The following is a 23183-nucleotide window of genomic DNA, read 5'->3' on the forward strand; positions in this document are numbered from 1 at the left end:
TCTACTTGGAATACATGTGCAATTACACTTTATTAGTTTCTGCTATATTCAAAATTAATGTAATAAAATTATTCTTTCAAATTACTTATAGAAAATAATAATCAGGAATACATCACTATTATATCTTTTGTGCCAAAATTCTGCTTTGTACAACTGTACGCCCAAAGGGAAATTCAGAGAGATTGATTAACTTGGGGCAAAAGTTTACTACAGTATGAAACACAAATTCTGGAAATTGTAATTTATGAATAAATATTCTATCCTTAGTTTTAAGGAAAAAAGTAGAAATAAAATACATGAGCATATATTCACACCTGATGGTTTTCTGAAAGGTATCTTGGGACACCTTGTCTTCCATACTAAGATATATGTCTTAGAAAACCTGAGAGGCTATTTCAGCTTTTGCAACTCCAAATACTTTCTGCAAGGAAAAGTCCTTCTGGAAGACTCTCAGAAGGTCGGGTTTTTTTCTTCTCAAGAAACAGGGTAGTTAAAGAAACTGAGCACAGATCAGATAAAACCTCAACAGAGAACATATATTCTGATTAAACAAAGACATCAGGATTAGGTGGCATGTCTCCGCAGCTCACAAAAGCAGTATCTATGATATTAAAATACATTAAGCACAAATTCCAGCACAGGGTCTGCTGCTAAACATTCACAGTCCTCCATGGTAATGGCTCTGGCTACCACTGAGATCGGCTCTCACTTGCCGACCACAACCTCTCTTCACAAAGGTACATTCTGCTGTAGGTAGGAAATCAATGGGAGAGCCATATGGTGTGGGAGGCAAAGCTTTCCCAGGAGCTAGACCTTAATGCTGCATCTGGCTCCCACAGGACAAAAGAATGACTACTAGCTGCACTGCTTGCAGAACTAAAACCAAAACTCATACAGGTGAAAGGAAGAAGAAAAGAAACAGGATGATAGAAAGGAGATAAAAAGAGATATTTGCTGCTATCCAGTTCACCATATAAATGGGGAAAAAAGGGAGCTGACTTGATTATATTCCTTCAATTAAGTGGGAGATGCTCCAAGTCTGAACTATAGAATACATGGGTATATTAAATGTCCTTGTGCTTTCTTTTGTAATTCACTCCTGCTTTGCCACAGTTGTAAATGTGCACATGGGTTATCTGTATTATCTGTACACGTTGAACCATAAGCATTTTCCAAGTTCATCTCAAGAGTCTGTCAATTTTGAACCTTTATCTATCAGCCACATGCTGTGTTGTACAGCCAAGGATAAGTACCCAGTTCAGAAGTGCCCATCCCACAATAATTTTCTGCAAGGTTTGCAGTTGAATGTCTCTTAGGAAAAGCACTTTGAAAGGTTTCTGTGGCCATCTGATTCCAGTCTTGAAGTTAAGAAGTCAAAGCCAATGCTCTACAGCCAACTCAGATGTATTTCACTGGACACCTGATTCGTTGTAAATCTTATGTTAATTTAATTCTTTGTCCACCTGAAACTTGCTGCAACTATACCTCAGGCCATGTGAAAGCCACTGAGATGTCCTTATTTTCTGCCAACTTCCTTTCTTCTCATCCACCCACTCATGCTAAAATTATTTTTCCATACTTCATCCAGTTCTTCTGGCCAAGAATTTACTGAAATATTGGTTATCTAAGGAAATTCCCAGCATACTGTGAATAATTTTCATACAAGTGTAGAAGTATAAAAGAACACTTCCCTCTCTGTCCCTAAAATTCCCCTTTTCTCTCATCTACAATGTACATTTAATATGCTAAATACCTCTTTTAATCTCATACTTTTTCTAAGACGTCTTCCTTCTCTCACCAGAGGATACCTCCACAGTGCTTTCTACTACAAGAGGGGAATGCTCACTAATCTGAACAGTCCTGGTTTCTCTAATTTGACCATGGGTTCTTCAACTCCTGACCTGCATACTACATGAGGACAGACTAGATCAGCACTCGGGGGGTACATCTGTGGCAAGATCACTGAGTTTAAGTAAATTTCCTCTCCAGGACCTCAAGTGGAGAGCAAAAACGATCATCCTGCATTTCCAGCAGTGTTAAGTTCAGAGAACTCCAGAGAAGCCTGGTTTTACACACAAAGTGTTACAGATAATAATAAACAACTCAAACAAAGCACAGTGCTAAGCTGCCTATCAAGCATCTGTATGTGGGAGAGCCCAGGTGTTGCTGGCATTGGATGTAGAAGGAAAAATATGGTACAATCTGTATCCACACACCTACTCAGACTCCACTGACAGAGAACTCTCAGGGGTTGTATAAAACTTAAAGGGCATTTAGGTATCAAAAAAATGATTTTTTATAATAATGTTTGGTTAGTTTAAAACTTTCAAAAAAACAGTTAAAAAATTTGGAAGAGTTAGAAAAAATGATGGAACTCACAGATTTGACTAGAAAAAAAAAAAAAAAGAATATAGCAGAGAAATCTGTTTTCCAAAGCTGCTCTTTTGATTTGGCATAGAAGAAAATCATATCAAATGGATTGTAGTCATGGTTACGGTGATTTGCACCAAATTTTTTTTTCCAATTCTTTCAAGAAGGTAAAACACCTTAAAAAAATATAGGAACAATGCACAGAAAATCTACTCCCCCTTTACACCTTAAAACAACTTTTAAAGGAAGTGGGTAATTATAATAATTATAATACTGAAAACACTAACTAAATTCATTCTATAAGAGAACATATATAAAATCTGCTTTACTGATCATCACAAATTATGGATCAGATTGATTTTGAACACAAAACCATATAGTAGCAGATTTGTAGAGAAAGAAAAAAAGAATATTGCTGACATGGAAATAAGGGAAAATAACAGGGGAATGTAAGGGCTTCCTATCAATTCAGCAGGTGTGAAACACAGAGATAGTGACTTAAGTCCAGGAGTAGCGAGAGGGACTAGGCACGGTTCACCTACCACAAAGGAAGGACCAAGTCAGTTCTGCCAGCAGGATCTCACCTTTTGATTCTACCTTTTAATTCCACCTTTTTTTCATCAAAAACATGCAAAAGTATGTGAAAAGTTTCTGAAGCCACCCCACTGCTAACAGGAGCAGTGAGAAGGCATCCTGCCAGGCATTGGGATCAGTAAAATGTTTTGTCATGTTTCTTTTTTAAAAAGAAAAGTAAAGTACAGATGTAAGGTTAATACTTAAGCACAACCAGTCATTCCAAGCTTGTTTTAAGGATATTTTTAAAAAGATTTGTTCATACAAAAGTGAGGTTGCCTTGGCAACTGTAAGTATAGAAAGCTAGAGTAATTACTTTCAAAAATCCTTCTTAGTGCTTTCTCCTCTTAATAGGAATGTGTAAATACCTTGTTTTAAGCTGCATTTATCAAAAATCTGATTCATCATTGTTTCTACCCTTGAGGCATGGGGATCCTAAAGTATGTGCTTAAAGCAGGTTGAATAGTGCAAAGCCAATTTGCAAATGCTTATTTAAATTCAAAAATTAAATTCAGATAGAGCATATTTGTTTTTGAAGGGAAATGAAAATTTGAAAAGAATGCAGCATTCTGTTTTCATATTGCAAGATCACATTGAATAAACTGTGCCACATATTCATCTGTCTTCAAACACAGTAACAATTCGCTTTTGTAAACAGCAAGCAAAAGGAATTAAGATGGAATTTAATATACCTAAATTATATTCATGTAAACAGATCTACTGAGCCACTGCACAGCTCTGCATTGCATATTGTGGACTTACCTGTGTGGCTGAGACAACTTTAAGGTCTTTGTTCATCTCTTCATTACATGGTAGAAATGTACTCTGATTACCCTGGCATAGTGTTTGAGATCCATTATTAGTGATATTTGGTGTAGTTCTGCTACCCCCATGGCTTGTCATTTAATAACATCCAGTTTTCCTGCTGTGCTTCTTAAAGCATTTAGGCTTGACTCCTTCCTACAGCCTTCTTGGCCTGATCTGCCATATTTTGCCACAGTCCTCCCTCCCACGTCATGCTGCTCAGCTTTGGCTTCCTGATGCCTTAGAATACATCAGCCACAAGAATGGGTTCATGCACAGAACTAGAGATGGCAATGAACACTAGCTACAAATCGTCTATTTTCATTCATTATCAGTAGAATAGTGTTTTTCCCGACTCTCCTTTCCCAATTCTGCCTCCCAGCTCTGCAACTCTGCCAGTATGAATGCTGCCTTGAATTATGGTTGCAAACACACACTAGGAAAGCCAGTTTTACTACATAACAGCAATGCATAGACTTTTTTTTTTCTTGTCAGCAATTCTGTAACTTAAAATGTATTTAAAAAACACAGACATTAATATCCAAAAAGGATTCAACAATGAACAATACTGCAATGATATTGAAACACAACAATGCTGGAAGTACTTTTGTCTAAAAAAAGTCACTAAATTATGCAATATTACAAGCAATCAAGGATTGATATCTAGTAGATGCCACTAGAAATCTGGGAAACCACTATCTTCCATGATGCACATGAACATTTTTTTCCATCCGTTCAGTTTTATAAGAAGCCAGAAGTGACATACATTTACTTATGCTGCTGCATCATCATCATTATGGTCATCATTGCAAGCAGTGTTAGTATTTTTCAAATCCAACCATCCACAGGAGACTAGCAGCTTTTAGCACAATGGGTATCAAATATATCTGTTCAGGGTCTGTTTTCTAGTGATTCCTAGACTTAAAGATATGGTAATATCCTCTAAATAATTAGAATATTTTTAAAATTTTTTACTCATCTTCAGTGATTACACAAAGATCTTAATAACTCATCCAATTTTTCTGCTCTGCTTGTTAAAGCAGAAGACATACATTTAGGCACAATTCATTCCTTCCCTCTTCACACTTCCTTCAGTGAAGTGCTTTTTCAAGGTTGCAATAGTATCAAGGCACTCAAATATACACTGTGACATTCAGAAACTTTAATTTTCCACTAGCTTCTCAGTGATTAACAGCAAAACTATTTCAAAAAATTGGTTCAGATGATGCATGCATTAAACAAATAATGTATCAAATCTTGAATTTTGAATTCAAAGGAGACGGGAAAATTAAACCTAAAGAGGATCTGCTATGATCTCTGTTTTAGACTAAATGAAACACAACCTTTTAGCCTGTGTTCAATCATCCTAGCTTTTATTCCCTTTTTATGTAGTTTGACAAACAGAATAATCTGATGCCTTTTCTCATAGTACTCTAGACAAGATATATACTACCCTATACTCTTGATTTACCTTTTGATCAATGTATCTGTTTTCTTCAATTGCAGATCTTTTAGAGTGGTCACAAGAGGAAGAAGATGCTGAAGGAAGTCTTCGCAGCAAACAGCTGGTATCTTGTTGCTGGCGATCAATAAACTGCTTCATAAAACTTTCCCTTGTGAACAAATAGAGGATATTGACACATTAAAACCCCAAGAAGAGTTAATATTTGTTTTTCCTTATGACACATCACAATCCATTAGTGCTGGTATGGATAAACTCCTGAGAAAAAGTCGTACTGGAGTATAGATGTGTAAATGAACTGAGTGCCAGAACACTTGAATTCATTTATTAAAGAAATCCATAACTGAATTGAGAGTTGTATCTCTTGGATGTAGATGTAAAAAAAAAAAAAAAAAAAAAAAAAAAAAAAAAAAAAAAAAAAAAAAAAAAATTTTATTTATTTATTTATTTATTTATTTATTTATAAATTAAAATGCTAAATATTTCAAGTGCCTTTTGCAGATTTCAGCTCTTTTGAGCTCATTAAACAGCAAGTCGTTACTTCAATGTAAATCAAATGCTGATATAATCCAAAGGAAACATACTCTCTGCATGAAATTATTTCTTGAAGATTTCAAACAACATCTGTTCATATAACTGCTTTGAATGTCAGTATTAAGGCACTTCAGCAATTCTGTGCCTCACAGAATTGCCATGTTTAAAAAGCAGAAGCATTTCTGTTTACAACAAATATACATTCATCTTGCCATATTTTAAGTTCAGTAGCTGCTTCTTCACCTTGTAAACTATGTCAAAACTAATTCTACTCCAGAGAGATATTTCTACATAGTACAACAGCTTCAGATTTAAAGATATGATTTGCTAGTGCTAGTTTGAAATCTGTTTCAGTAGTTAATAGGATCATGAGTGAGTACAGAATATGCTGAGAAAAACAAAACTAGAAAGAAATACCAACAAAGATTAAGACTAAGAGAAGAACCCCCTCCATATAAAACCAAACGGTATTTTGATACTAAAAGTAAAACATCTGTGATTGTTTGCTTGAAGTTTGGAAAGTTGCTTTTCCTTACCCTTCTGACCAGCATTACTCTTTTCATTCAGCTCAGGTACTGCAAACAGGTCAAACCAGTTGACTTAGCTTCCTTGTGAATTTAATCAAATGAAATGTAACCTTGGGAGACAGAACAATGGCAACAACCTTTCACATCATCCTCTCTTCTGGCATCTGCTTGTTGAGGATATTGAAACAGGCATGAAGAGGATTTCTTCAGCTACCTTGTGCCATTTCAGTAGATTTTGCAGCTTGTATATACTAGAGCAGCCCTTGGATTTTTATCAGATTTTTTTTGACACCAAAGAGAAATAATTGTAATCTAAGTGATGATCACAGGTTCTTAGAATGGTTTGGGTTGGAAGGGACTTTAGAGATCACCTTGTTCCATCCTGCCCGCCATGTGCAGGGACGCTTTCCACTAGACCAGGTTGTTCAGAGCTCAGTCCAGCCTGGCCTTGGACACTTCCAGGGATGGAGCATCTGCAGCTTCTCTGGGCCAGTGCCTCACCACCCTCACAGTAAAGAATGATCTAGTAGGTCACTGAGCATTTGATCTTTAGTTAAGGTGAGTTTCACGGGAAAGTGGTGACTATGCAAATACAAATAAGCGACAAGGCCAGCACAGGCTAACTGATATTAGATGCTCGGTTTTTTCCTCTCTAATTATTTGCTGCCAGTTCACCCTAACTTTACAAACCTACATGAGAATCCATTAGACCGCTAGTTGTCTATGTGAGCCAAGAAACTAAAGTCCAAATGAAAAAGGAGAAACAACACACTTTTCAATTATATCCTATTTGTGTCAGTTCTGATCAATCTAGCAGCTTCCATGAATAACATATAAGGAATGCTAGGATTGCTTTTCCCCAAATGAGAGAAATGAGGTATACCCAAAATGCCACATCTTTTGATGTGCCTATGTTAATTCTGTTTAATTTCTTATTTTCTGAACTATCTGCCTAACATACAAGGAAAAAAAGTTAAATATTTTAAATATTTATGTGGCCACAGAAAAGTTTACAGCATGCTAGCAAATGAAATGTTTCAATACCTTATTTTTGGAACTGTGAAATCTGAAGGAAGCTTCGAGATTTTCACCATTTGTGGTCTGTTTGGAAATTTTTCAAAGATGCGTAGACGCAAGGGAAGCTTCTCCTTTGTATCTGCATTAGCTTCACTTTGCTTTAGCTGAAAACAAAGAAATAATAATAATAATAAAATTTTCCTCTGCAATATCCCACACATTTTTTAGAATCCAAATAATAACAGCGGCAATCATTTAAAGAAACAGAAGATGGCAGCAAAGACCTACAGAAAGTAAATTTGACACGAGTTAATGGCTTGTGCTAGAAGGTTACAAATGCCTATGCCTTTAACTGAAAGACATAAAATGAGAGGACTGCTAATAATTTTAATTTTAAAATACAAAGCGTATTTGTGTCCTATTCAATATGCTTATTTCTATGTTTTCTGCATAGATTCTAACACTTACATCAAATAAACACCCATGATCTTTTCTAATTAGGCACATCTTCCTGTATATGCTGACGGCTCTTTGATACTCAAAGACAACACAGCACTTTAAAAGGCAGAAATTTTAAGAGAATCCAGCTCCCAGAGCACAAAATAACAGGACAATTACATTTAGATGAGTATTATAAGTAATGACAAAATACTCAAAAGAATCCATCTACATCAGTGATACTCAGCTACGGCAAATCACATAACAAATGTTGTATTTATAATTATCCACAAACAGTTATTCAATGGAATACCACCCATCCAAGTACAGAAAAGGCAGATACATCTATCTATGTGGACAGGTGATGGTTAAATAAATAAGATAAACAGACATGACATAGAGATATGATCCCTGAATACTGATTACCTTACAGTAGCAGTTCAGGTGTGTTATTGCAACAAAATACCAAGTCAAAAAGAAGTGGTGAAATTAATTTTCACATTTATTTTAAACTGTATGTGTATTGTGTACTATTTCAGCAAGCATCCAACTGAAATATCAATTCTTCTTCTCACCCCTGCTTGTAAGCAAAGGATTAGAAGCTTCAATTTTAAAAGACATTTTCACCATCAGCACCTGCAGGGAATACTGCTGATAGACATCAGCTACAGATTTTTACCAGGGGCAGTTGCCCAGGAATTCAGACAGAACTTTAACTCTCATTTGCTCTGCCTAGTGAAATGCATGCTTCCACAGCATGCTATAGAAGAAAATCTGCTCTGCTGCACTATGCTATCAACAACATCACCACTTCCAGCCACAGGACAGCTTAAACTGAAAATCAGTTAATATTTGGTTGGATAGAAGTTGTCATGTGGACTGAAAACTGTAGAAAACTGAACAGCTACAAACAAAGACTACTGATTAATGGTAAAGCTGATTCAGAATAAAAGGGAAATGTTGCATAAATCTGTATTGTGTCCAGTCCTGTTTCATTGCTTTATTAACGATCCTTAAAAGAAAGCACACACAATATTAAAATGTGAAGAGTTGCAAATACCAGATTGGACAAGGAAAGGGCACATTTTGAAACAGTGGCAGGAAAGAAGAGATGGAAAAAAAAAAAAATCCAGGTAAGGAGTAAGAGCAGAAACTAAACAAGAACTTAGACTTCAATATAGCATCAAAAGCCTAATTTGGGCACCAATTGCATTACCAGCCAAAGGTTATGTTCACAACCAAGCTCTGTTGGTTAGATATTACATGAAATATGAAAAATGATACAGAAGTTCCCAACTCCTCTCTTTGCTGCTTTGAAGAGAGCATATCTGGGTATGCATTACTTTCTAAATGCTGTCTTACCATTTTCTCACTGGCAAGACAAAATAGTGCTGAAGAGAGCCATGAAACCAGGAGGGCTGTGTAAACCAACTGAGAGCAGGGACAAAAAAGAAGAGAAAGACTAAAGGCTCCCAATATTATCCCTCATTTACCATAACTGATAATAAAATAAGAGCAGGGGAGATGGAGTAAATTTTTTTAAAGAAATATTTGAAAACAAATTAGTTCAAGAATACAATAGTGTACACCAAATAAAGGAATGAGAGAACTAAGTTCAGAAACAGAATTTCTAGTATAAGAATAACGATTATTAGCCTTATGGGGAAATCTCTTGGTGTTCAGAGAGATCTCCAGAGGGAAGTGCTTCATCATTTCAAAGTCAGACTAGTCAGAACCCCTGAAATGCCAGAGCATTTCCAAAAGAAGTGATTCACTGAAAAGGAAATTAATTGGATAATCTAACAGGGCTTTTCTGCAACATTTTACTATTGAAAGCTTTGAGAAGGGATTATTTTTAGAGGAAAAAAAGGCTTCCAGTTTCTGACAATTGTTTTTCAATAAGAAAAAATTGCATAAATATGCATATTTTTGGTGCAAACAATGTCACTTACAGCTAAGAACTCCCATTTTCATAAGTCACTGTATACAGAATAGGGAAACTTCTCCTGCACTGCCATGTTGTCTGAAGTCTTAGTGCAGAACAGAGCAGGAAGAGCTTGAAAGCAGAAAATTGTATAGTTCAAAAGATGAAGAAGGGGATAGGAGAATGATTTAATATGGGCTTTAAAAAACCCCTAAAGTCAAGGCAGTTCTATAGAGTATCTCCAATTACTCATGCTGTGATAATATTACATATTGGGGGTGTGAGGCATTTAGCTTCCCTGATTTTTTCTCCATGCACTTAGGGCGTAATTGTTGCTCCACATGACACACATCCTGTTTTGTATTGCTGCCTAGAACCTTTATATTTCAACTTTCTTTACCACTTGACAAAGATATATTTTTAAAGATACAGGATTATTTGAAATAGGGCTATGATGGTGCAGAATGTTTCTAGCAACAGCTAGACCCAAATAAACTCAAATGAAATATCCAGGCATTTTTCTCTGTGTTTTTAGGTTTTATTTATTCCTCTTACTACTGACTCGGAAATGCACACTGGCCTGATTTGCTCTGCATAGCCCTCTATCTGCAGCCCAAGAGCCTACTGGGAATGTTCCACAACATTTTATCAGCCTGGCCGGGCTTAATTCTCTTTAGGATGTTAAAAACATTAACATCTGTAAAGCCATTGAAGAAATTTTTGTCTATCTCACTGCTTATATGCTGCTTGAGTTTACAGGAGCATATTTAATGGCGTAACACATACAGTACAACTGTCCACTCTGAACACATATCAGTGCACCTTTCCAAATAGTACCTAAATGGTGAGAAATGTCAGAGAGGATATTTTAATCTGGGATTCCTGTGGTTGTTTGAATAATACTTACAGGCCCCTGAACACCAAGCTCTCTCTAATCTGTTCACACAATTGTCTTAGATCAACACAAAAGACAGCTGTGAGAAAGGCAGACTTACAGGTGAAGAGGATGTTTGTGTGATCCTTTTCTCACAGAAAGGCATTATGGCCATGTCTCCATTTGGTTTGGAGAAGTTTGTAGTCTGAAACATCAGTATTTCTTGTCTTCTGGTTCAGTTTATGGGCTGTGTCGGTAAGCAAACCAGACTCTTTTTGGGGCAAACAAAACCGCAGGCTCCACCTTGGTTATGCAAAAATACAGTTCGGGCTTAAGGATCACAAGCAATGGCTGGTCCTTAGGATGGATTTGGAGCCCTTGTGTGATGGGACAGGTGGTCCAGTGTGAGACTGAATCTGTTCTGAAGAAAACCCTTCTGAGCTGCACTCAATGTGAATAGGGTGGCAGCAGACACTGCTTTATTGTACCAATTCTGTCCAGTGGCACAGGTGTTAACGTGGTATACTCTCACCCATACTACTTATTGCAGCTTCAGCTGTAAATGTATTTTTGACTTCAAGGCTTCCTCAGAAAAATGTAATTGCCAAAATCACCTTTAAGGTGATTTAATTAAGATGTAGGCCCTTAGAAATGAGAAGAACCTGTAAGTGGTTGTCCCAAATACACACAGTAGGATGAATGGTGGTGGAAGTGGAAGACTGGGAAAGGCAGGGCAAAATAAAGGAGAGAGCAGGTAATGACTATGCATGAAAAAAAGGGTCACCCAGATAGCAGTCACTGTAAATGTGGTCAGGGTGAAACTAGTGAGTTCTTTTAAAGTACATACTGCAACTCCTTTAATAGCAGGGTTGCTGAAAAATCATTAGAGAATTGGAATGAGACAATAATCAGGAGCTGATTAGGAGAGCTGCATTTCCATAATCTCTGCCCGTGTTTGGCAGAAGAGACATGCCACAGTGCACTTCAGATATTCAGGTGAACGCAAGGCAGTGTCACACCTGCCCTCCAGCTGACATCCTCTCCTGTGGAAGCAGGATGTGAGAAGCATCTGCACATCTCATGATTTTCCCAGGTGGAAGCTGACAGTCTGAAACGTGGGAGTGCTCCAGGGTCTGGTAATATGAACAAGATCACTTGAAGAGTTCAAAGGGTATACTAACATGAGTATCTCTTAATATCACCGATTTGCATTTGGGACAGACGCAGTTTTCATATGGTGTATGAGGCAAGTGTATGTGATACTCACTTAAACACTCTATAAGTATTTCAATGAAATCAAATTATTAAAAAAATATATACAGCAATGCTCTAACTCTTTCACTTTAGTTGACAGGCTGAAATGAGTAATTCCAAATTAAAAGCTTTCCTACCGATGTCCACACAACCTATTTATGAACTAGCCAGCTGCCCAGAATAATGTCATGGTGACCAAAAAGTTCAAACCTTTTGCCAAAGTTCAGATGGTCTCAGTAGTGGATGATTTTAAATTAATATTGTTTGGTACATTACAGTGCACTGCTAAATATCAACATTTTTCACTGCAAATCTTCTTTAGGGACTGCATTTGAAGAATAAAATTACAATACAGTATCTGAGTTGCATGCTTAGCAGGATATCACGTGCTCAAACACTAAACATTTTGAGCATGAGAGTGCATATGGATGAAAGACATTACAAACTGATATCAGCACCCAACCAACAGCTTTGCATATTTTTTTATTTATCCAAGTTCTCAGACTTACCATCACCTTTGGCTTGTCAAAAGGAGCTCTGAATGAAATCCAAGTAATTAGCATTAAATTACATCAATTAAAACACTAAAATTCAGAAAGGCAGATTAAATGAGCTTCTTTTTTCCTTTCTGTTATTCTGAAATCCTACTGACCTGGCAGGTCTTTGGACATGAATGGGCTATATTAAAAGAAGATATGCATATGGGTAAGCTGTCACATCACACACTCAGATTTGGCATGAAATTGTAATAACATTTTTGTACCTGAATTTGACTTAAAATTCAACACAAATCAGATGTTCAGTTACTATTATCTACACCCGCAATTTCATTTACAATGAAGAAAATGTTGATTTTGTTTGAGCACCCTGCACCATGAAATAAAAGGAAGGTAAAATCAACCTGGAAATTGATGTAAAAAATTGGATAAATAGAATTTGGGTAAAACTAACACTGGCAGTGTTAAAAAGAAGTATTTATGAAGTGTAGATCTTATTAGTATGTCTACAGTGCTATATAAAAGACTGACAAAAGCCTAACCCATTGCCTAAAGTCACATGGCACTTCAAGTGACTTCATTTGCCTCTTGGTTTTTCTAGGCCCTGTGTGGTGGGGGGCATAATTACACCAGTTATTTTTCTCCAGGTTTTTCAATTCTTCAAGGCATCTGAAACAACATGTGAGCTTTTGTGTGCAAATCTCCTGCACAGAACTTCTGTAGGATGATATTTGGGTTGTGCATTGCCTAATTGAGAGGCAGTTTGGTGGCAGGTGGGAGAGCACTAGCGAACTGTGTGTCTTAGAGTCCAACCTGGTGGAGCCTTGTCTCCGCTTTCTTTGAAAGCAGTCTCTCAATTAAATTATTACTTGGACTATATCAAAGTATTGTCTGGAATAAAGTACCTGGAGCTACAAGAGAGTGGCAGCAGTGAGGGAAGAGTTTTGCAGGTTGCACATACAAGGGTTCAATGTTTAAGCTTGCTCTCTTGTCCTCTTTTACTGCTTAGACGTACCAGTGAATTTCACCCTTTGGGTTCACCTAAACAAAGGGGACGTTGCAATAGAAAATTCTCCCACATAGGCATGGTTAAACAGAACCTAAATTGATTTTAACCATGTTCAGTACTGCCACGAGGAATTTTCAGTGAAATATACCAGAAGCTATGATCACAGTAGTGCTGGCATTCAGAGTAGAGAATTCACTGTTATAATATAAAAGTAAAATAAACTGTAAAAGTTCCTGACAGATGGAGGAACTGGACTACATGCATTTCTCATAGGCACAAGATCTGTTTTGTTAATAAACAACTTCTCTCTATAACGGGGTTTATATGCTGTGCATAGTATGGTTTGGTGCTGTGACTGCTATACCCTAGTTGTTCATTTAGATAACTTTTCGTTCAGTTTTGCATTAAGTCTTCCAAATTTAACAGATACTGAGTAACAGATATTCACAAATGTGGGATTTTTAATAACTTCCTTCCAATAATTGGAACTCCTATCAGTTCTTCAGGAACAAATGCAGCTGACAAGATATGATTCCAATTCAAATAGTGGAAAACTTATCACAAAATTTATCCAAAAGAAGACAGGGATCCAAATTTTCATAGTTTTTCTGTGATCAACTGAGATAAATAAGATGAATTTTTTAGAGTTATTACTTCATACCAATTACAGACCGGCAAACATTGCTACATGGTTTACACTTTAGCCTTATTTCCAAACATTTTTGCCTCTGCAGGGACAAATAAACAATTAAATTAAATATAATTAAAGGAAAATGGGCAATCCAAGATTCTGTGCAGTCAGAGCTTGTAGTCAGGCCCCAGGAATGTGCTTACCAGATCAGATTCAACCTTCTTGCCTTTAGACTAAAGTAACCACCTAAACTCATTTTGTTATGTCTTTTTACAGCCAAAAGTAATGAAGAGACACTTGTAGAGGTCAGTTCAGACCTTGGGTTGGCTATTTATTTCACATGTTTAATTTTTTTCGATTGACTAAATAGGGAACTTGAATCCAGTATGTTCTTTAAATCAGATCCCTGACTCCCAGTGTTAGGCAGGATGAATCCAGGCCACATTGTCTATGACAGCATTCATCTCAGCTAATGACAGTCCTCCAAATGGGATGTAAATTGTACAATCATCTAGGCAATCCTTATATTCAACTGGAAAAGGTATCTCCAGATATTGGCTTATCCCATACTAACACATAAGCGAGACAAGCCAGATGGACTGTCACCTCAGGGTAACTCCTTCACTGAATACAGGGGCAGTGTAAAGCTACCCCTGTACCAGTAGTGGGGTATGGGCCTAAGAAGTGGAATAAAATTGCCCCCTGTGTTACACCGTTAGCAAGACCAGCTGCATGCTTTTTGCCTTGGCCAGCTAGCACTCCCTGTTCCTGCCTGACCACAGTTCGGCACTTATCCCAACTGGGCATGTCCCTTGTAGGCAGTATGGGCACATCCTTTTAAATGGTAGGTAGTTTTGGGAGAGGAAAATAACTTTGCTGTATGTAAAAGTCAGGCTGTGCCAGCTGGCCAGCTTTAAGAACAGAGAGCATATCCTGGACAGCTTTTTCTCTTGATACAGATTGGCTTAATTACTATCTTTGAGAAGATGCTCTAGTGTAAGGAAGATAAAATAGTTTATAGATTCATAGAATCATTTAGGTTGGAAAAGCATAGAGTCAAACCACTGACCTAACGCTGTCAATATTTATCTTATGTAAGATAAACCACACCTTTATTTTAAAACAGTTCAGGGGTAGCTACATATTTTGATGATAGTTTAGAAAAGATAATGAAATGAAACATAAATTTAATGCTAACATGCCTAACTCTTTTTTTTTTTAATAGCTATTTCACATATAAATGCCATAATGAATATGAAAAATACCATTTTGATATTCATTATTTTTCTCTTGGGATAAGGAGCAGATACGTTTTTGTTTCCTTACAAAGGCCAGTGAGTTGCAAAAAAATATCCATTATAATAGAAAATACATTACATGCTCCATTTCACCAGGGGAAACTTCTTGAGACTTCATGTAAACTAGGTATCATTATTTGTTATAAACTATATATGTGATGAACATCAAGCAACTAAAATAGTTTCAAGTGAACAAAAGCACAAGATGTATGAATTCTGCTCTTGTACAAATGTAAACATTAAATATTGACTAGTTACAATGTGTTCATCTTCAAGATTCAGGGTTAAATTCATTACAACCTGAAAGGGTGCTTCTGCATGGAAAGCAAACAAATTACCATTGCAAGACAATTCAGAACCTTAATATTTGTTTTCCTATTCCAGTTTGTACACAAAGGAACATTCCTGGTTCACACAAAAACAGAGATAATCTGGGGAATTGTAATTGTGGGCAGACTTTCAAAGGTTCTCACCACAGGCTGCTCCCATTTACGTAAAAAAGAGCTGAAGACACTCAGTGAACCAGGTTGTGATTGACTAAGGAAGCCACCATCTTGACTTTCTATCAGGATACAAACAGCAAGAGGTATTTAAAATGCTGAAGAGCAGAGAGGTCATAGGGAAATGGTTCAACCTGCAGAGAACGTGTATGTCCCTTCCCACAGCTTAACAAAGGAAGATAACTTTTAACTAGGTCCTCTTAGTACCCAAGTATAGAAAGCCTGAAATTTTTCCCATGCATGCAAAATTTTTGTTCTGTGTGATTTGTATAGGCTGCTCTATGGATTGTATGGGGTATTACATGAGATGTATCACAACTAAACTGGAAGGGACAGAAGGCATACCCAACTTGACTCGCTACTTAGTTTCATCTGCAGGGTAGGAAAGACATTGTGCTGGTTTTGGCTGGGGTAGAGTTAATTTCCTTCATAGTGGCTGACGTGGGGCTGCATTTTGCATTCTCTCTGCAAGCAGTGCTGACAACATACGGATGTTTTCCTTATCGCTATGCAGCCCTTCAACAGAATCAAGGCCACTTCTGCCCCTCACTCCACTCCACCAGTGAGGAGGCTGGGGATGCACAAGAGGCTGGGAGCTGACCGCGGCTGACCAAAGGGATATTCCAGGCCATATAGCATCATGCTCAGTATATAAAGCTGGGGAAAGAAGAAGGATGGGGGGATATTTGCAGTGATGGCATCTCTCTTCCCAAGTCAGTTACATGTGATGGAAGATGGTTTTCCTAAGGCTGGTTGTATACCTGCCTGCCCATTGGAAATAGTGAATCAATCCTTATTTTGCTTTTCTTGCATGTATGTGTTTTGCTTTACTTATTAAACTCTATCTCCATGAGTTTTCTCACTTTTACCCTTCTGATACTTAGAGTGAGGGAGCAAATGTGTGGGTGGTGTTAAACCTTGACACATACCATTGCTACATGAGCCTAATTCCGATTTCCAAATCCAACTTATGTGACTATATGAATTTCTGAGTGCTGCCTGAAGTGGAAGCAGTTTTGTGTAGATGCTGAAAAATATTTGTCACAGATTATGATGTAGGTGCCTGTGCAGCAGATGGCATTTTGTTTCCGTTGGCTGTGGCAATGCAAACGTTTCCTTCTTTTTAGGCGTGCTACAGTGTGTTTGGACACTCTTGTTGCTGGCACAGGCCAATATTACAGTATCTTCTAAAACAAAAATGATCTCTACAAAGACCAGAAAGATGACCTACTGAAGTTAGGACAAGAATTTGAAACATGGAACACAATTCAGATGAGACCCCAGATAAACTCTCCTAAAAATCCACTTACATAAATACCAAATGTGATAATGAGTTCATTATTCTTGCTCTTGTTCACAGGAGTAAGGAAACATCAACCACAGTGCACAGTACTTCTTTTTTTTTTTTTTTTTTTTTTTTTTTTTTTTTTTTTTTTTTTTTTTTTTTTCTTTTTTTCCAAGTGCTTTCATTATAAACACCATTTGTTTCCTTAAATGCATTCAGCTAAATATGCATGTGGCTGTACACTTGATCTGATCTCCATGTAATTGGAATTTTTGGGATTGTCACACTGGAGAGGGTCTGTGGAGGGGCTGCAGAATTTTTTTCTGTAATGTAGTTCGAGAGAATATAAAGAAACACTCTTCACAAAGAGACCTAGTCACAAGACAGGAAGTGAAGAATAAGCCATTTGCTTAATGAAAAAGAGTCTCTCTAGATAGAACAAAGCAATTCGTCATTATGAAGACAACCCCTGGAATAACTTCCCTAGACAAGCCAAGGAGATTTTATCATTGGACAAGTCCAGGAGCTGACCTGACAGGATTCAGGGTAACCTCATCTAGTTGGACCAGGTGTTCTTCAGAAGTCCCTTCCAGCATAGACTTTTCTGTGATTCTGTGATTTGCTGATAGCTACGAACTGCAGGACAAATGATAATTATGCTCTTCAGTTTTACTGTTGTGCATAGGAATACATCATCTCTTAATAATGTCTACTTTTTTCCCGATTATTACTGGGCTCTACTGGATTTGCTGAGAAGATAATGAATACAATTTAGATTTGAGCATTTGCCATCCACATACTGGAGCAATTTTTACAATCAAATATCCTTACGTAGAAAATGTAACTGAAGTTGAGAAAAAATTCACAGAAGCGTCTGAGGCCAAAATCCAGGACATTTCTTTAAACAGGAGAGACTTTGTCTTTGCACAAATTAGGTGCCCCTAGTCTTTTTGAGGATGGTTGGTTTGTTCATTTTGAACTAGAGGCAGAACATTTAATTTGACATAAGTGGCCTGAGTTTTAGATTCATTACACTTACACAGTATTTTCCCAGTACAGAAATTCAGATAGAAGATTTCTTTTGTTAAAGGACACACAGAGACAAACCTACACAAGTGGTAACTGGGAGGTCACAAAGGCTGATCCAAACTACTTCAGAAACCTTCTTGTCTGGGCTAGATGAAAACAGAAATAAGTTGATGTTACTAGCTACCCTTTCTCCCACAAGTTTGGTGATGAAATTTTAGCCAGGGCTAGATTCTTGAGTGCTGTTATTCCCTTTCACAAGAGATGGAGATTGCTTTCTTTGTGTCCTTGTGGTCATGGACTGTTTCTTTAAACAGAAAGATATGTGTAGGAATTCTCCCTTCATTCTGAAATAGTGCTCCCACTCATTGGATGTTGTGCAGTAAAACCCTGCAGGCTTCCTTATCTTCTGTCACATTTTTAAAAGAGTGCCTGGTCCATTTTTGTGGAACTATAAAAGGAGATGTCCTCTGAATTCTAAGTGGAAAAGAAGTGACTGTCAGACTCAGGTGCCAAGAAAAAAAAAAAAAAAAAAAAGGCAGTAAAATTATAATTAATCAGTTCTTCTAAGCTGCTAGCTCTTTTTAATGAAGCAGGAATTAAATCTCATGCAAAGGCCAGGCCTCTACTTTTTTTCCAAGAATGCAGAAGTTAATTATAATGTGTACACAAGTGCATAGATTCACAGGCTCCTATGGGCCTAAAACACAGTTCAGAAAAAGCAATGCAGACATCTGTGGTACAGAAGGGTCCAAAGTCAAAGTCAGTATGGATTTTCAAGAATCCAACTGCTATCAAAATAACAAGCAATGCTACATAAGCCCTTTATTCCAAACTGCTGCAGGACTGTCCCTTAATTCAAAGGATAGAGCACCTAGAATCACCTATGTGCCCTGATAAGCACTTGCAGTTTCCTTTGCTATCAAATAATAAAACAAAAATAAAGATTAAATTATCTCCTGGTGATATAAAAGCTAGGTAAGCATTTTATTCCCTGGTGATATACATGAAGCAGCAGAAGCTTACATTTACAATTTTGTTACCGCTATTCCCACATTCATAGCAAATACAACTCCCATCCTGCCTCCTTGAAAAATGTGTGTTTTGAATATGATCCTTGGCTACAATATTCAAAGATCTCAATTTTATACCATTTTATACCATAAAACCTTCCTTCAGGAGAAACCTGCTTGAATTTTTTGAGTTTTTTTGGCACATTGCATATACCAGGAATTGGAAAATTCTGAATTAATACTTAGGTGCTTATTTCACCATTACAACATATCACCCAGATTTTGTGATCCATTGATGCTGTTTTTAAAAAAGGTGACAGATGAGGTAAGAGGTAGGAAAAAAATTCAAACAACACTGGTGCCTTGAAATTACAGCCATCAAGGGACTTTCAAAACTTTCTTAATTATTAAAAGAGTCTAGCATGAGTAGTTTTACAGATATCCTTATTTTCCATTCTTAAAAGGTTGCCTTGTCTTCTAGAAATGGACACAGCCTCTGTAAAACTTACTGCATTTGAAATAATGCCTATTTAAATGTTCTGCGTAAGTCCCAGGAATGGGGGACCAACTAGAATTTTGTGAAAATTCTGTCTTCCCTCTATGATGAAAAGAAGGATTTTATGGATTTTGTGTAGTGCATAAATTTCACTGTGGAACCATTACTGTACTTTTCATTGGTTAATGAAATGTGCTTGACACTTATCTTCCCTGCCACTTGTTAAAAATCCATTCAGATGGAATCAGATAAAATGAAAAGGTAATTTTTCATTTTTATTCTATATTATAGTTATTTCCCATTTAGAATTACCTCAAGCACTGTTCTCAGAATAAAAATACTCTGGAGGCAAGTAGATCTAACTAGGCTTAAAAAAGCCCCTTGATTTTCACACAGAAATTCACATATATAAAATTTTATGCCAAATATGTTTAAATTAGATATACCAATTATAACACCTTGTTCACACTATATGTTCATGAAAAATCCCTGTGCTGAAACTCCCACTTTAATCCTGAAGCCTCAGCACACAAAATTTGGAAGTGATGCAACTGCTGAAATTGCCATTGGCCCCTTCCTGGATCTTCTGAATGCCTGGAGGTGCAGGGTGAAAGGCACAGGGCTCCAGCAATGTATTCTGACCAAACGTGTTCAACATCCCAAATCCTGTCTTTTCCAGCTGCTCCTCTACTGACAGACAAAATGTCACTTCTGAGGTATCACTCAACATAGCTTTCAGAGCCATGTACTTGAAAAGCCAACTACCAGTGTTTGACCTGTCACTGTTTGTGGTATCAATTAAAAGCAGTAGTGAACTATGAGCTCTGGTTCTACTTAATAAGAATTAGGGGAGAAGGGAGCAGAGGGGAAGAAAAGCTCCTGCACCCTGGAAAATAAAATTGGGTCATAAAGTGTGAGTACAGTTTTGCTCCTCACTGAATAAAGGAGTTGCTAATAGGTCTGTTAAAATGATATTTGTATCACCAGCATAGTGAGACTCATTGGTATAAACAGGATTAACATCAGAATTGTCTTCTGAATGAAGAGGGATGGCCTGGACTTCCCCTATAAACACCTTGCTTCCAAATACTAAGCTGCCTCACCAGAAAACAGATCTGAGAAAAGAAAGTGAAGACAAAGAGAAAGCAAAAAATTAAATCCATGACAAACAGGACCAGTAAAGCATCAGCAAGCTAGCTGAATGCAGGGAGACAGGAACTCCTAGTACTTTTTCTATTATGGACTAGGTATTTTGAATTATTGTTAAAAATAAAACAAGAAAACTTTCAAGAAAAGATGTTACAGAATTTCTATCCTAGTAATTTCACATGCTGACTTATTTACTTTGAAAAATCAACAATAAAAGAAGGAGTTTTTAAGAAATACTAAACATGACTTTTTCCAAGATACGTTAGTTTAAATGCCAAATTTTCCTGCAAAAGTAGATCACTTAAAATAGAGTTATCCAATGAAAAGAAACTTTGGTCTGATTCTAAAGCTAAATGTACAGGTGCACAAAGACAGAAAACACAGGAAGTAATAACAGGCACTGTAGGAATGACAGAGCACTGAGGAAGCATTTGACTGGAATGACTGAACATCACAGGCTAGAGGGCATCAAATAAAAAAATCAAGTGGAAGGCACATTAGTTGAAAAAGAAATATCTTTTCACAAGGTGCATTGTTAAATTTATCTTTGCTACCGCAGGCAGTAAATGCTAGAATATACACAGATTTGAAAATAGATTTAACAGGCAGGCAAGAAAAAAATCTAGCAAGAACTGCTAGACAAAGATACGCCATGTTGGATACTGGAAGTTCCTGTGTCCTTGGAAAGTGACTATCACTCAAGTATGAAATATCATCAAAGAAAGAAATATCACTTTGTGATTTCCCTTTTCTTTTGTTAGTTCCTAAACATGTTTTTCTGGCCACTGTCTGGAAGCAGACATTGATCCAGGAAGGCCTTTGCCTTCATCCAGCAGACCCGTTGGTTTATTCCAAGCCTAGAGATTCTCTCTTTGTAAACTTCATAATAAATTCTTGTACTGGTATTCGGCACTTTTTTTTTTTTTTTTTTTTTTTTTTAAACCAGAAACATATAAGGTGAAATTCTACCAATCACTGGTCACAAGAAATTGCCAAGCAATTGTGATTGCCTTGGCTCTACTTTCAGGTGACACTGATAGTGACAGAGCATAGTGCCAATAATGCTAAGGTTGCAGTTTCAATCTCAGTATGTGCTATTTGCTGAAAGAGTTGGACTCGATGACCCTTGTGAGTCCTTTCCAGCTTAGAATAGCCTGTGATTTAGGGATATAATTAGAGTTATTAAAGAGGCATGAAGCTGTGGGTTACTAGGATGAGAGAGGCTTTCCTCTGATGTCAGTGACCATCATGCTGAATACCAAGCAACACCATGATTAAGGAAAAGTAATTTTAGGGTAGAGGTCTGAAAGGATTTACATTTAAACACTGCACCTGGGTTACCATGATGCCTTGAGAGGCTGACCTAGAACAGAGATTAGACAAAGCTAAAAGAATAAAGTAGGTATTTATTAAAGGGCCTTAAAGGATACACCTTGGGCAGTACAAGAGCCTGGCCAGGGCTATACCCAAGATGGACCCAAAATGGTCACAAAATGGTTTACCAGTCATGAGGTTTCACACTTTCTAAAGTTTTGGTCCATTTGCATATTGGGGTTAATTGTCCAATTACAGCTTTAGGTTATGAAGTCCCATCCTCCCAGTTTCCTTTCTTCAGTTTATGCTTTTTGGGCCTGAAGCTTGTAATGGCTGTCCTTGGTCTCAAGCTGGAAAAGGATTGTTTTGTCTGCCTACCCTGTGAAAAGAACTTACTAACCCTTAATGTGAAGTTCAGAGTTACACACACCAAGGCAGTCAAAATCTGAAAAATATGAAAGCTAAAACTTAAGGCATCAACCAAAATAAAAATCTTTAGTTGGACAATCCACTGCCATTACAAACAAAATATGTAGTTACTCCATCTAATTTCATTACTTAAAATTGATAAAATAATACTATGGAATTAAGACATGCTCAATCGGGGGAGAAAGTGCTAAACTGAAGGAAGCTCATTAGGGGCACTATTGGAGATGTTAAGGATTTAAGAATTTTGTTTTAAAGAAGAATATAAGGCATACACATACATTTTCAAGATTTGGGAATATATTCAGCACTTTCATAAAACTGTCATGATTTGAAAAGGGATCTGTTGCTGTTCTGTAAACTGTAAAAACTGGTCACTTTGAAAAAAATCTGCATATTTGACAAGTTTGTGTGTGGGTGCGTGTGTGCACACCTGCATTGATATACGCATGTGTACCAAAGGTATTTGCAGAACCTCAAATGGAGAAAAACTAGTGATTCTGAAATGGTTGGCAAATAGGTTTATGTCTGTGTAGACATACCGCAGGCTGCTTGCATTATATATACGCTATATTTTTATGGTAAACAGACCCAAAATATACATTTAGGATATGATCCTCAGATGCACAGAAAGAGAAACAAGCATCTGTAAGTACACTCAGGAGGTCTAAAATTTCTTATACTCTTTTCAAAGAACATGGAAACAACTGCAGAAAGAAGAGCATGTCCTAACATTTTGATCAGTGCTTTTTTGCCCTGAAC

The 23183-nt window shown here is 37.0% G+C and overlaps 1 protein-coding gene across 9 annotated transcripts in view; it reads right to left on the bottom strand.

The window, feature by feature from the left end:
* NALCN (sodium leak channel, non-selective) overlaps window positions 1–23183 on the bottom strand; it is a 236712-nt gene that overhangs the window by 51796 nt on the left and 161733 nt on the right. For 8 of the 9 annotated variants that reach the window (XM_040055952.2, XM_040055951.2, XM_040055949.2 and 5 more), the window contains 3 exons: window positions 7315–7451; window positions 5219–5360; window positions 3706–3777 (listed from right to left, as the gene is read on the bottom strand). In XM_040055952.2, the coding sequence (XP_039911886.1) occupies window positions 3706–3777; window positions 5219–5360; window positions 7315–7451 (351 nt within the window). The remainder of the gene's footprint in view (window positions 1–3705; window positions 3778–5218; window positions 5361–7314; window positions 7452–23183) is intronic. The other variant, XM_040055955.2, reaches the window with a different exon arrangement.

This window comes from Hirundo rustica, chromosome 2 (genome assembly GCF_015227805.2).
Source record: "Hirundo rustica isolate bHirRus1 chromosome 2, bHirRus1.pri.v3, whole genome shotgun sequence".
NCBI lineage: Eukaryota > Metazoa > Chordata > Aves > Passeriformes > Hirundinidae > Hirundo > Hirundo rustica.